Genomic DNA, 14254 nt, shown 5'->3' with positions numbered 1-14254 from the left:
CCATTTTTCTTCTGTTAAGAAAGTAATATGAAGGTATACAAAATAAATATCCAAATTGGTTTAAAAAATTTCAGTTCAGGGAAGAAATAAGCAAAAATATTTAGGAAGTTTGTTTACATAGGCAACATTTTTTCTTTTTTTAGTCTGATTTTGCTATTCTTGTTTTTAAAAGGATGGTTACGTCATATCAAGCTATAGAGAAATAAATTATGCAAAAATGTTCCTTTCACTGGAAGCTCACGATATTTTCCCTATAATCAATCCTGAATTAGTGCATAGTTGTTGCATGTACATTTCTCTAGGGGTTGGGGGAAAGACAGTTATACATTTTGTATAGCTAGTTTCTGGATCTGAGAATAAGCAAATCATTGCACTTAATGTTTGTGATACAGTTAATGACAGGACAAATCTTGCTTCCCTGATTCATGTGGGAAGTTCCGTTGAAGTTAATAGAACTACTTGAATAAGTTTGGTGAGGAAGATTTGGTCTGACATTTATAAAAGCCCTGCAGACCTGTTTGGTTAAATAACTCCCAAATGATGTCAGAGGATAGAAACTGCATCAACAGTGCAGGAGAACTGAATCATTCAAAAGGAAAAACTTGTATGCTCTTAAGAAACCATCTGGCATCGGGGTAAAGATGACTACTATGCCAGTGTAGTGTATGTTTGTTGTATCCAATTGGAACAAATCAATCAAGAAATCCATTTAATAACAACTGTCAATAGTCTGTAGACATCTTTGCTACCCATTTCTCAGCAAATACTAGACCATACTTAAAATTTTGCTACACGCTGACCATTTTTCGCATTTTAGACTGTCTGAAAAATCTATATTTATGTGAGTATGGCCTAAGTCAAGGACAGGAAGCTAAAGCCAGGCAACCACAAAAGTGACAGTAAAAATGTGGAAAAGGTAGAATGTTTTCTTTAATAGGCACATTATTGAATGGTTACAGGCTTCAGTATTTATTTAGACACATGCACATTTCTTTCAAGAGGCAAAGATTCTAGGTAGAAGCTCTTTTTTAGTGCTCTGAGTTGGATGCAATGCAGTAGAAAACTGTTGCTAGGAAGTATGTCTAAAAAACAAAACAAATTGTGGTCCAGGAATCACCTAAGTTTTTGCCAGTAGAAACCCAATCAAAAGATCTCTTGAGGCAGGAAGCAGCTGCAACTTTGCATGAGTTATTGGGGACCAGTGCAGCCCACAAAGTGAGTGTGGGATGAGGAATATATTGATCAAACATATCACTTGGCAGCTTCCATCATCAGGGCTCCTTTCTGTAGAGCAAGTGGGCAGGTGCACATACCACAACCTGTTCTTTTTCAGGATGAATTCCCCCGCTCCCTCCTCCCCGCTGAGGCTAAGGGGCCAGGCTAGCTCAGAGATGTAAATTATATTTCTCTTCAGCAGCTTGGGTGTATCTGGACTATATATTTGCTTTACAGAATGATTAATCAGTTTTAAAGGTTGTTGGCAGGAATAGACCAGGTGACTTGGGAAAGATCAAAGTAGAAATGGTAAAAATAATGTTATGATATCAAAACATCCATTTTAAGTAAATATTTTATTTTAGTAACTTACATTGTCAGGATCCAAACTTTTGCGATACAGTTTACTCCCTGTTCAAAGAGAAGGTAGTTTGGGGTATTGTGGGTGATTTGTTCACTGTGATGGTGGTATGCCACTATATTTTTCCCTTGAACTGAACAACTATGCTCAGATGAATTTTTCAAGTAATAATAAATCATAATAATGACTTCTATCTGAGAATCTAAAAATACTTCATTAATATTTGAATCTTCACAACATCTCTGAGAGGTAGGGAAATAATACTCCCATGTTACAGGTAGGGAAACTGAGGCACAGAGGTGGAATGACTTCCCAAGTCACACAGGACATCTACAGAAATAGTACTTAGATCTCCTGACTCCAGGGCCTAAGGTCTAACCACAAAGACTATGTTCCTTGGAGGAATCAAGTATATAAAGTGAATCTAATAAGTGGGTGTGAAACACCTTCTTGGAACAGATTGTTCCTATAACCATAACCCTTTGGGTGGTGATTTTTGTACAGGGCAGACCTAGACAGTACTTAGATAGGACATCTCAAAGAAAAACCCAGGTCCTGTAAGAAGCGGTGTTTGATTCAGTAACTGTCAATCTTTCCTCCAAGCCACTATTGAACTTCAAGGGTGGTGCTGTAGAATAGGCTATCTGTGGAATGAGGCTGAAAATTTAGGTATTAATATTTTCTAGTCATCTAAGCTTCCATTTCATTTTTTGAAACATATGCCCTATAATCTTGCAATGTAATATATGAATTTCAGTATGGATAATTTAATTCCTGTCTACATAAATTCTCCTGTTTCTTTAAGGAGAGATGGTATTCTTCTCCACTTCCTGTCCCTAAATTGTTATGTAGTGTTTTAGCATTATTATTCTAGCCACCCTACTATGTGCAGAGGTAGCTGTAATTTGTTAGTGAGTGAACTGAAGTGATTCATACATAATAGCATGTACCTTGCAAATCTTTGGGATGTCTACACTGCAACGTAAATCCAAGGTTAGTTGGACTTGAGTCAGATGACCTGTGTTAGGGAACTCTTGGCTTGAGCGTCCACATTGTATTTTAACCCTACGTTAAGACTTTTCTAACCTGTGCTGGAACCTAGGGTTCTGGTGTCCATACTGAAGTGTCCAGACCTGAGTCAAAGTAACCATATCCCAGAATCCCTAGTGACCCTCCCCAAAATGTGGCTGCTTTAGCCCTAGGACTGTGATGCACTGTGGGAAAACTTTATTGCCCTCCCTGCATGTACAGGTAGTTTGAATAGCCTTCCAACACAGCCTGCTGAGCAGCCAATTTTGGTCTGTGAACTCCCAGCTCTCTGATAGTGTGCTTGCAGATCGGTCATCAGAAGAGAATGGGTTAATGCTGACCTGAGCTGCTGCTGTATGCCAAGCAGTAGTGGCTTCCATTTTCAGTGGAGTAAATTGCAGGTTGCTGGGATAGAGAGAACTAAGGAAGTTGTTCTATAGGATTGTGGAATAGTTCTGGATGACTCCTGGGACCCAAGTCAAGCAGGGCTGCATCTACACTGTAATGCAATAGGGCTTGGGCCCTGGGTCCTAGCTTGACTCAAGGGATATTCCAGGGAGGGATAACTCAGTGGTTTCAGCATTGGCCTGCTAAACCCAAGGTTGTGAATTCAATCCTTGAGGGGGCCATTTAGGGATCTGGGGCAAAAATCTGTCTGGGGATTGGTCCTGCTTTGAGCAGGGAGTTGGACTAGATGACCTCCTGAGGTTCCTTCCAACCCTGATATTCTATGATTCTATTCTATGAGGTCAGACTCTCCAGCCCTGCAGGGTCCTGAGACCCTAGGATTCAATTGCAGGGTAGATGCAAGAAGGGGTTATCGTTGAGCTGAGGCTCAAGCATATGTCTACACTACAACGTAAGCCTATGCTTGAGCCTGGAATATGAATGGTTTGATTTGGGTCTGCATGCTGCCATGTGGACGCCAGAGTCTAAGTTCAAGTGCAGGTTAGAAAAGTCTTCATGTAGGGTTAAAACACAATGTAAATGCTCAAGCTTAAGGTTCCCTATCACAGTTTGGCTGACTTGAGTCCCACAAACCCTGGGCTTACATTGCAGTATAGGCATACCTTTTGAGGCTTGCGAAAGGCGCTATATAAAACTAACAAATTGCTTAATTTTGACACTTTCATAAGCAGAGTGTGCATGTAAAAATACATAGTGCAGCTGTGATTTTTCCATTGTCAAAAGGCAGAGCAAACTGTCTGAAGTACTGAAATAGTACTTCTTTCAGAGGAAGCTTGCACATTTCAAAACATTATGCCAGAGGTCACACAAACTCAGGCGTAATAAAAACATTTGTTATTTCAGAAATAACTTCTGGCTTTTTCTTAATGTATAGCTCCACCTACTGGAATGCTGACATTTTGTAACCCAGCGAAAGGTTGACGCAGAATACACATGTTTTTTTAATGTCTACATACATTTCCTTACAGATGCATTGTGCAGAAAGCTCTCTTAAAGGCATGTCTGACTTCAGCAAGATGACTGATGTAGTCCCAATGAATGGAGCAGGGTGAATTGATTCAAATCAATCAATTGATTTAAACTGGCAAGCAGGAAACCTTGATTTAAGTAATTGATTTTAATCTTGTTTTGCATTTCTGTTTTTAATTATTTTCCCAAAAGTCTGATTCTTCTTCGAGTGATTGCTCCTATGCATTCCATGTAGGTGTGCGCGCCGCGCTTGCACGGCTCTTTGGAAGATTTTTACCCTAGCAACACCGGCAGGCCGGCTGGGCGCCCCCTGGAGTGGCGCTGCTATAGCACTAGATATATACCCCAGCCGGCCCGTCCGCTCCTCAGTTCCTTCTTCCCGCCCGTGACGGCCGTTGGAACAGTGGAGTGCTCGTTTGTCCTCCACATCCCTAGCTCACCTTGGTTCTAGTTTTGTAGTTAGAGTATATAGTAGTTAAAATAGTTAGTTAAGTAAGTTATTAGATAGATTAAGGGGAATTAGGGGGGCTTAGCCCATCTTTTCCCGTCCGGTGCGGGCGTATGCCCAAGACACCGGGGTTTAAGCCCTGTGCGGCTTGCCAGCGGCACATGCCGATTGGGGACCCTCACGACTCCTGCCTGCGTTGTCTTGGTGAGGCCCATCGACCAGATAAGTGCCCTATTCGCAGATCGTTCAAGCCTAGAACGAAAAAGGAGCGGGACATTAGATTAAGGCAGCTCCTAATGGAATCGGCACTTACCCCTGCGGTGCCGATACCATCAGCTCCGTCGTCGTCCTCGGCACGGAGCGCTCCAGCGGTCCCCGACCGGTCCGGTACCGAGACTCTTAAGAAGCCACCAGCACCGAAGCCCCGGCACCGTTCCCTCTCACCATCGGGGAAACGGAAGCCGCAGCCAAAGTCTGGGAAGACTGCTGCATCGAGACCGCCTGTCCAGCAGCCAGTGTCGGCCCCCTCGGTACCGACCTCGACAGCGCACGGACTGTGCGCGGTACCGTCGACTCCGGCGCAGACAGGGCCGTTGAGTCCGGTACCTCCGTGCTCCCCGGTGCAAACCGTGGTCGAGCTGCCTCTCCCGTCCACGCCCGAGACATTCTCGACGGCGAGGGAGCTCATGGAGCTAACAGAGGCACCAAGCCTCTGGCCCCCAGCACCGCCGGTGCGGGCTGTGCAGTCAGTGGGCAAGCCGGCCATGATACGGCCTCCTTCCCCTGACAGACGGGATAGAAGGCGATCCAGGTCCCGATCCCGATCTTGGAGACGGTCACCTTCACGCCGATCCAGGTCCCGGCACCGGTCACAATCCCGGTACCGCTCTCCGTCTCGGCGCCGGTCGCAGTCCCGGTACCGCTCCTCATCGCGGTACCAGTCGCACTCCCGGAGGCGATCCCGGTCCCAGTCTCCGGACCGTCGGCACCGAAGTAGGTCCGGATCCCGGCACCGATCCCGTCACCGTTCTCGGAGCCGCTCCCGTCGACGACGGTCGAGATCGCGGTCGACCTCCCGGTACTCACGCAGTCGACGGTCCCGCTCTCGCTCCCGGTACCGCGACGATCGGCACCGGTCCCCGGCACCGTACACGGACAGACTAGCGGCATCGACGGCACAGTCCCTGAGCGCCTCTGCCCCCCCGTGGCCTTCCCGCCAACCGTCGGTCGCCTCACACGAGGGCAGCGGTGGAGATCACCGGGCAGACCCCCAAGGACAGGACCACGGTCCACAGCAATGGGGCTTCTGGACCCCCTGGGCCTTTCACGAGGCTCAATGCGCCCCCTCCCTCCAGCGACCCAGGCCCTCCGACCACAGGGTGCCGGAAGCCACTGTCAGCAGCCCCCTCCATCACATCCGGTTGAGGTTCCGCCGCCACCGGTACCGGCGGAACATCCCATAGAGGCGGAGGCTTCGCACCCCATGGACGAACCACAGCTACAAGCCATGGGTCAGGGCCATTCCTCGTCTTCCTCGCCGGACGAGGCGGTGGCGGGGTCCTCATCATCAGATCCCCCACCGATTGACTTGCGTGCCCATCAGGACCTCCTCCATCGGGTGGCACAAGCCATCAACCTCCCGGTCGCAGAGGTCACTGAGGACGAGGATCCGGTTACTAATGTGATTGGAGCTGAGGCCCCCATGCGAGTGGCCCTGCCCTTCATTCGCACTATTCAGAGAAATGCCACTACAATCTGGCAATCACCTGCATCCATCCCTCCCACTGCTCGAGGCGTGGAGCGAAAGTACTCAGTGCCCCCGACCGGGTACGAGTACCTGTATACGCACCCGGCCCCAGACTCCCTCGTTGTGCAGTCGGTGAATCACCGGGAAAGAAATGGGCAGCCCGCGCCAGCGCCAAAGTCCAAGGACGCGCGCAGGATGGACCTGTTGGGCTGAAAGGTCTATTCGGCTGGCGGCCTTCAACTACGGATATCCAATCAGTTGGCTCTCCTTAGCCGCTATGCCTACGACAACTTCGTGGCCCTCTCTAATTTTACGGAGTTGATTCCCACAACCTCCAGGCAGGAGTTCTCTGCCCTGCTAGAAGAGGGCAAGAAAGCCTCCAGGTCCTCCATTCAGGCCTCACTGGACTCTGCAGATTCCGGAGCCAGGACTTTGGCATCAGGAGTGACCATGAGGAGGATATCCTGGCTGCAATCGTCTACCTTGCTGCCAGAAGTCCAGTATACCTTGCAGGACCTGCCCTTCGATACCAAGGGCCTATTCTCGGAGAAGACAGACTCCAGAATCCAGACCCTTAAGGATGGCCGTATTGCCATCCGCACCCTGGGCATGCACACGCCTGCTACCCAGCGGAGGTCCTTCAGGCAGCAGCCCTATCGGCCATTTAATCAGTCCAGGTCGAGGCCTGATAATGGACTCAGAGGCAGACTGAACCGCCGTAGACCATCGGGCAATCGGTGTACCCAGTCCCAGGCGCCCTCTAAAGCCCCTCAAGGGCCGAAACAGCCATTTTGAAGGGACGCCCGAGGACGGCCCATCAGTCTCTCCATCGGATCCTTCCCCGTTATTTTTCAACCGTCTTTCCCACTTCCTCCCGGCGTGGTCCCAGATTACAACGGACAACTGGATGCTACGCACGGTAGAGTCCGGTTACCGTCTTCAGTTTGTTTCGCCCCGGCCCTCCCACCCACCCACCCCGTCCCTCTTCAGGGACCCCTCTCACGAGCAAGTCCTCTTACAAGAGGTCGAGTCTCTGCTGAGCTTGGGTGCCATAGAGGAGGTGCCGAGCGATATGCGAGGCAGGGGATTTTATTCCCGATATTTTCTCATCCCCAAGGCGAAGGGAGGTCTACGACCCATACTCGACCTCCGAGAGCTCAACAGGTACCTGCTCAAGCTCAAGTTTCGCATGGTAACCCTGGGGACTATCATCCCCTCCCTGGATCCGGGAGACTGGTTTGCCGCCCTCGACATGAAGGACGCATATTTTCATGTTGCGATTTACCCTCCTCATCGACGCTACCTGCGTTTCGTTGTCAACAGCACGCACTACCAGTTCTCAGTGCTACCCTTCGGCCTCTCCACAGCGCCGAGGGTCTTCACCAAGTGTATGGCAGTGGTTGTCGCGGCCCTCCGCCGTCGTCGGATACACGTCTACCCGTATCTCGACAATTGGCTGGTCCAGGGACCATCCCGCCAACTGGTAGCGAGTCACATGACCACGATCCTAGCCCTGTTCCAGCGCCTAGGACTTATGATAAATGCCGAGAAGTCAACGTTGACTCCATCGCAAAGGGTGGAGTTCATCGGAGCGGTCCTGGATTCCAATTTGGCCAGGGCCTGCCTGCCCCAACCTCGGCATCAGTCTCTGGTCTCCCTAGTTCAGGGCCTACAATCCTTTCCAACAACAACGGTGCGCTCCTGCCTCCGCCTCCTGGGCCACATGGCTTCGTGCACGTTCGTCACTCCGTACGCGAGGTTGCACCTTCGCCCGTTTCAAACTTGGCTTGCATCACTGTACCTGCCCCGCCGCGACTCCATGGATATGGTAGTGGTGTGTGCCGGAGTCCCATTCCGCCCTCCTCAACCATCCGTCACCCTGACCACGGATGCTTCGGAGCTAGGGTGGGGGGCACACCTGGCCGACCTGCACACCCAAGGTCTCTGGTCGCCCCGAGAGCTCTCCTTACATATCAATGTCAGGGAGCTGCGGGCGATTCGTCTCGCGTGTCAAGCCTTCCGCTCCCGTCTCCAAGGGCGTTGTGTCGCAGTGTTGACAGACAACACAACGGCGATGTTTTATGTCAACAAGCAGGGTGGGGCCCGATCCTCCCTGCTTTGCACGGAAGCGATGCTCCTGTGGGACTTCTGCATAACCCACTCGATTCACCTGGTAGTGTCCTATCTTCCAGGAGTGCAGAATACGCTGGCCGACCGTCTCAGCAGGTCGTTCCTTTCACACGAGTGGTCGCTGCGTCCAGATGTGGTGTACACAATTTTTCGCAGGTGGGGGTTTCCCCAAATAGACCTGTTTGCCTCCAGAGAGAACAGGAAGTGCCACCTTTTCTGTTCTTACCAGGGTCGCGTCCCGGGCTCCCTGTCGGATGCATTCCTCTGCTCCTGGACGGGTCGCCTCCTATATGCCTTCCCTCCGTTCCCGCTCATACATCGGGTGCTTCTCAAGCTTCGGAGGGACAGGGCCCACCTCATACTCGTCGCTCCGGCCTGGCCGAGGCAGCACTGGTACACTCTGCTGCTCGAGCTCTCCGTTCGGGATCCCATTCCCCTCCCGTTGTGGCCGGATTTGATAACGCAGGACTTCGGCAGGCTCCGCCACCCGGACCTGCAGTCCCTCCATCTTACAGCCTGGTGCCTGAGTGGTTGACCCACGCGGAGCGTGCCTCTTCAGTGGCGGTCCAGCGGTTCCTGCTAGAGAGCAGGAAGCCCTCCACTCGCTCGACTTACCTCGCGAAATGGAAGCGATTCGCAATCTGGTGCGATCAGAGACCTGAATCCGTTCGTGGTCCCTATACCAACGATCCTGGACTACCTCTGGTCACTTAAGGAGCAAGGTCTCGTGGTCTCATCGTTGAAAGTGCACCTAGCGGCCATATCCGCCTTCCGGCCGCCCGTCAGTCACCGGTCCATCTTCTCCGATCCAACGGTTTCCCGCTTTCTCAAAGGCCTAGATCGCTTGTTCCCGCCAGTGCGGCGTCCTACTCTGTCCTGGGATCTGAATCTGGTTTTGACCAGGCTCATGAGAGCCCCCTTTGAGCCCTTGGCCACGTGTTCCCTGCTCCATCTGTCGTGGAAAACAGCTTTCCTCGTCGCCATAACCTCAGCGAGGCGAGTTTCCGAGCTTCATGCCCTGACGGCTGGTCCACCGTACACCATCTTTCATGCAGACACGGTTCAGCTTCGGCCACACCCGGCCTTCCTCCCTAAGGTGGTGTCGGCCTTCCATTTAAACCAGGACATTTTTCTTCCTGTTTTTTTCCCGAAGCCTCACGCCTCGAGTCGGGAGCAACAGCTTCACACCCTGGACGTCCGCAGGGCCCTTGCTTTCTACATAGAGCGAACAAAACCCTTCCGGCGTTCGCCCCAACTATTCGTAGCAGTTGCGGAGCGTATGAAAGGCAAGCCGGTCTCCTCTCAGAGGATTTCCTCCTGGGTCACTGCATGTATCCGAACATGCTACGAGCTTGCTGGTGTACCAGCTAACCGTCTCACCGCTCACTCTACGAGAGCTCAATCCTCGTCTGCCGCCTTCCTGGCCCATGTCCCCTGTAAAGCGGCCACCTGGTCTTCTGTACACACCTTCGCTTCCCACTACGCGTTGGTGCAGCAATCCAGAGACGATGCAGCCTTCGGCTCAGCAGTCTTACACTCTGCCACGTCTCACTCCGACCCCACCGCCTAGGTAAGGCTTGGGAATCACCTACATGGAATGCATAGGAGCAATCACTCAAAGAAGAAAAGACGGTTACTCACCGTTGTAACTGTTGTTCTTTGAGATGTGTTGCTCCTATCCATTTCAGACCCGCCCTCCTTCCCCACTGTCGGAGTAGCCGGCAAGAAGGAACTGAGGAGCGGACGGGCCGGCTGGGGTATATATCTAGCGCTATAGCGGCGCCACTCCAGGGGGCGCCCAGCCGGCCCGCCGGTGTTGCTAGGGTAAAAATCTTCCGAAGAGCCGTGCACGCGCGGCGCGCACACCTACATGGAATGGATAGGAGCAACACATCTCGAAGAACAACAGTTACAACGGTGAGTAACCGTCTTTTCTCATTGGTTGGTTAATCATTGAGACATGTTGATTTGCAACAAAATATAGTTTTTTACATTAAATTTGGTACTTTTTGCTAACCATGGGGATAAACGATATCTACACACATTTAAGCAGTTACATAGCTTAACATACATGTATTCAGATTCTTAATTTTTATGTTTTTATTATGTTGAGAAATGTCATTCACCATTTTTTATTCATTAGATTTTTTTGATTTTTTTTTTTTTTTACTTGTGATTGATGTCAAGCTGCCTTTGGTTGGAAATTGGAAATCAATTAAAGTGCACAATAACGACATTTTAAAATTGCTGTTCATTAGTTAAATAAAGCTACCTTAAATGTGTTGGACACAGAAGAAAAATTTATCAAAAGATGTTTTGCATTTAAAACTGATTTATTAAACAAAGTATCTATGGTTAGGGATTGCACCGTTTCTGATCACCGTGTCTTGCAGAGTTTTAGAACTAGCAGATCTCATCCTTACACCTTCATAGTTTGGAAGAGGAAAATTAGCTTTCCTGGTCTTTCAACTCCCAATCAGTTTCTCAACTTAGAATGAGCTAGTCATTGAACTGAACAGTTAAATAAACTAAAAGGAAGAAAATATTTTATTTGTACCGGCAGAAGAGGCTACTCTTGTTAAAAGCTGGTTTAGCACTTCAACAAAGTCTGGTTTCAGATGCTTAGCCAGTGGGTTGACTTTCTTTAAAACTTTGGCAGCAAACACATACTGCTTGAATATTTTTATTTATATTATTTCAATAAATTATAATAAGTTTACCTTAATATAGGTTATCATAATTTCAATTTTAATTTTTCATACGTTTTTCTTTTTAAATATAAACCTATTTAAATGAAAAAAATCTGTTTTTTGTGGAGTTTTTAAATCTGTTTTTATCCACCCTGAAATGGAAAATCTTTGAAGTATTTTTCCAAGGTGTCATTTGTTTTCCTCACTAAGTTTTATTCTTCATAGGCCCTTAATCCGTGGTATATGAGTGCCTTCCAGGAGTGTATTAAACAGTGTGACTACACCTCTGTCACGTGTTGTTTGTTCTCTCATAATCTCCCCAAAGGGAGAAGCATATATAGTGTAGGGGGTTTTTAGAACTGTTTTCAAAAAATTTTTTAATATAGATGTTGCTATGTCAAGGAAATGTGTCTTGTACTTGTAACAGAAGGTGGTATGGTTTGTAATGGTCCTTAGTTCCTGGGGGAGTTCATTCCGTGGTCTCAGACTGGCCGCGTAGAAAGTTCTGTCGCCTGCACAGATGAGCTTTACCCTTACTGTAGAGAGTTCCACTGCCAGAGCAGTGTGGTTGTCAACCATGGTCTTCATCCCAGAGCTTTAGGCAGCCTTAGATATCCTAGGCCCACGCCATGGAGCACCTTGACGATAAAGGCTTGAGACCTTGAATATGATTCAGTTCTATGGGAAATCAGTGCAGAGAGCAGGGAACAGCTTTTGTGTGCTCACAGTGGCCTGTGTGGCTGAGACGAGACACTGCAACATTCTGTACTAGTTGGGGTTTCCTGAGTGCTGAAGGTTTTATGGCTAGGTATATTACATTGTTGTACTCCAGCTGAGAAGTAACTAAGGCTTGTATAAATGATGCCAGGCCATCATCTGCCAAGGTGGGACAGAATCTCTTAGCCTACTGGAGGTGATAGAAAGCATTGCTCATGAATGCTTCTATGGAACAATTTAGCATCAGTGAGGAATCCAAGAATACTCCTAAACTATTAACCAAATTGACCAATGGTGAATGTGTACCTTCCACCAATGGGGATTGTGCTGTGACTGAAAACTCTTGAAAATGCTTTTCTCTACCCACCAGCATCACCTCTGGTCCTTGAAAAGCACATCATTTATTCTTCCTTTGTATATCTTGAATTAACCCAGAACTCTTCAAATATTCAGGATATATTGTCGCTGCAGTTGTAAAAGAGCATGCTGCTGTATCTGAATCATCATAAGTAGCCTTTAGAGGGGGTTTGACTATATCCTGCCATTTGGAATGATGGCTTTAGGTTCCCTCTTTAGGTCTTCTGGCAGGTGATCCATGAGGGATTTCAGCTTGTTCAATTGGAGGTAGTCTCATCTGGCCAGAAGAGTCAGACTGTTAGTCATCCTCATTCACAGAGTAGATGAGGAATAAGCCTTCTTATCAAGGAGATTCAGTTTCCTTATACTCTGTCATGAGGAGAGGATTTTAGTATTACTTCAGCTACTACTAAATACTTGCAGCAGGGTGCTGGTAGAAATATCCCAGCAATGGCAATGCAGATTTGTCTGTGGTAGTCTGTCAGCTTTTGTAGAAGAAACTGGGATGAATGGATGGATACTTGCAAATCCTTGAATTGACTAAACAAGTCCTGAGTGATTAGCGGTACGACTATTCTGTCTAGCAGCTGTGGCCACAAGGTATGAAACAGTCTCCTATTCAGCTGTCTAAAGTGGTAGCTATGCAGGCTAGTAAGAACTTAAATTTAAAATGCAGACACAGTAGGTGAGGTGGTTCTTACATTCCTAAGAGCCCATGAAGACTGACTCCCTACATGGATGCTAAGGAATAGGTGGTTCTTCCAGGTTTCCTCTTTTAAAGATGCAAATCCTTCAGCTAGTGGGACAGGGGATGCCATCTTCAATGGAAACTGGAGAGCTACATTTAAGAACCAGAGTCCCCAGTTTTGTTACAGGGTCTTTTTCTAGGTATTGATATTCAAGTCTGTCCAAACCATTCTGCTAGTTCCATAGGGATAATGTGATGAACAGCACCCTGGTGCTTTAAACTGACTGATTCATTCTGCCCCTTCAGTCCAAGGTCTTAATGGATCCACATCTCTGCTTGGCTTTTGCCACAGAAGAGGGCCCTGGGGCTCAGTCTGAGCTTCTCAGAGAGCCTGCACAATCAGGAAGGATGAGGTAAAGGTAGTACAGCAGAACACCTCTCCAGCAAGTGAGTCTTTGAGGAAGATGAGCCATTGTGCATGCATTGACCGCTGTGCATTACACAAAGGGGGCACATGTGAAGCTGGTTACCTTACCAGCCAATCTTTGGTGCCAAATGAAGGCGTCCATAACACAGAGAGTAAAATAACAAATTTAAATTGGAAAAATGAAAGTCAAATCATATAACAAACTTGGCCACAGAGCCAAACAAATATCCCTTCAGCCTTTTTTTAACCCAAGCTTGTATTCCTTTGGCACAGGATCTGATGCAGTGTACAGCCTTCGCAACAGCAGATGAATATCATCTTGGTAATCTGTGTCATGACCTGACTTCATATGGATATGTTGAAATAACAAGTTTGCCTAGAGGTAGATTTTTAAAACCTATTTTGAGCAGCTTTATCTTATTTTGGGAACAAAATATGGGTGAGTTATATAGAAAATTAGTGGTTATTTTTTACATTTTCATATGTACTTTATCTTTGACCTAGTATCAGGGAATATTTTCATACCTTCGAACAAAATTGCCTTCTCTCAAAATTTTCTTAATAAAACAAAAACTGAAGACAAAACAAAACAAACTTTTGACAGAGCAACATTCTCTGCACTTGCAAATAAATTGCCCTGAAAAAATCATTTTGAAAGTTTGATAAAAGAATTTCTATTTTTACAGGAATTTTCAAATGGAAGGTTGTTCTGTTTCTAATTAACATTTCAAAACAAAATGAAGTTTTTCATGGTTCTCCTTCTTCTTCTTCTTCTTCTTTTATGCCACTTTTCCTGGTGAGGTTTGCGGCAGCAGCATGGAGAGTAGGAAGGATGAGACCTCCTTTTCCTCTGCAACAGATTCCAGCTGTTGTCCCACAACTTTTAAACAAATAAAAAAACGGTGAGGGTTTTGATAACCAAAATTCTTCATTTTGAAAAATTTCAGAAAAAAATAAATTGTCAAATGAAAATTTTTCAAATCTTTTGACAAAACCCTACTTTCCAAC

The 14254-nt window shown here is 47.5% G+C and overlaps 1 protein-coding gene across 7 annotated transcripts in view; it reads left to right on the top strand.

Moving 5' to 3' along the window:
• Positions 1-14254, top strand: part of RMND1 (required for meiotic nuclear division 1 homolog) — a 46623-nt gene that overhangs the window by 11705 nt on the left and 20664 nt on the right. For all 7 annotated transcript variants that reach the window (XM_045009582.1, XR_006578019.1, XR_006578018.1 and 4 more), the window contains one exon: positions 13520-13628. In XM_045009582.1, coding sequence (XP_044865517.1) covers positions 13520-13628 — 109 coding nt within the window. The remainder of the gene's footprint in view (positions 1-13519; positions 13629-14254) is intronic.

Source organism: Mauremys mutica, chromosome 3, assembly GCF_020497125.1.
Source record: "Mauremys mutica isolate MM-2020 ecotype Southern chromosome 3, ASM2049712v1, whole genome shotgun sequence".
Taxonomy (NCBI): domain Eukaryota; kingdom Metazoa; phylum Chordata; order Testudines; family Geoemydidae; genus Mauremys; species Mauremys mutica.
This window is presented reverse-complemented; position numbering and strand designations above follow the sequence as displayed.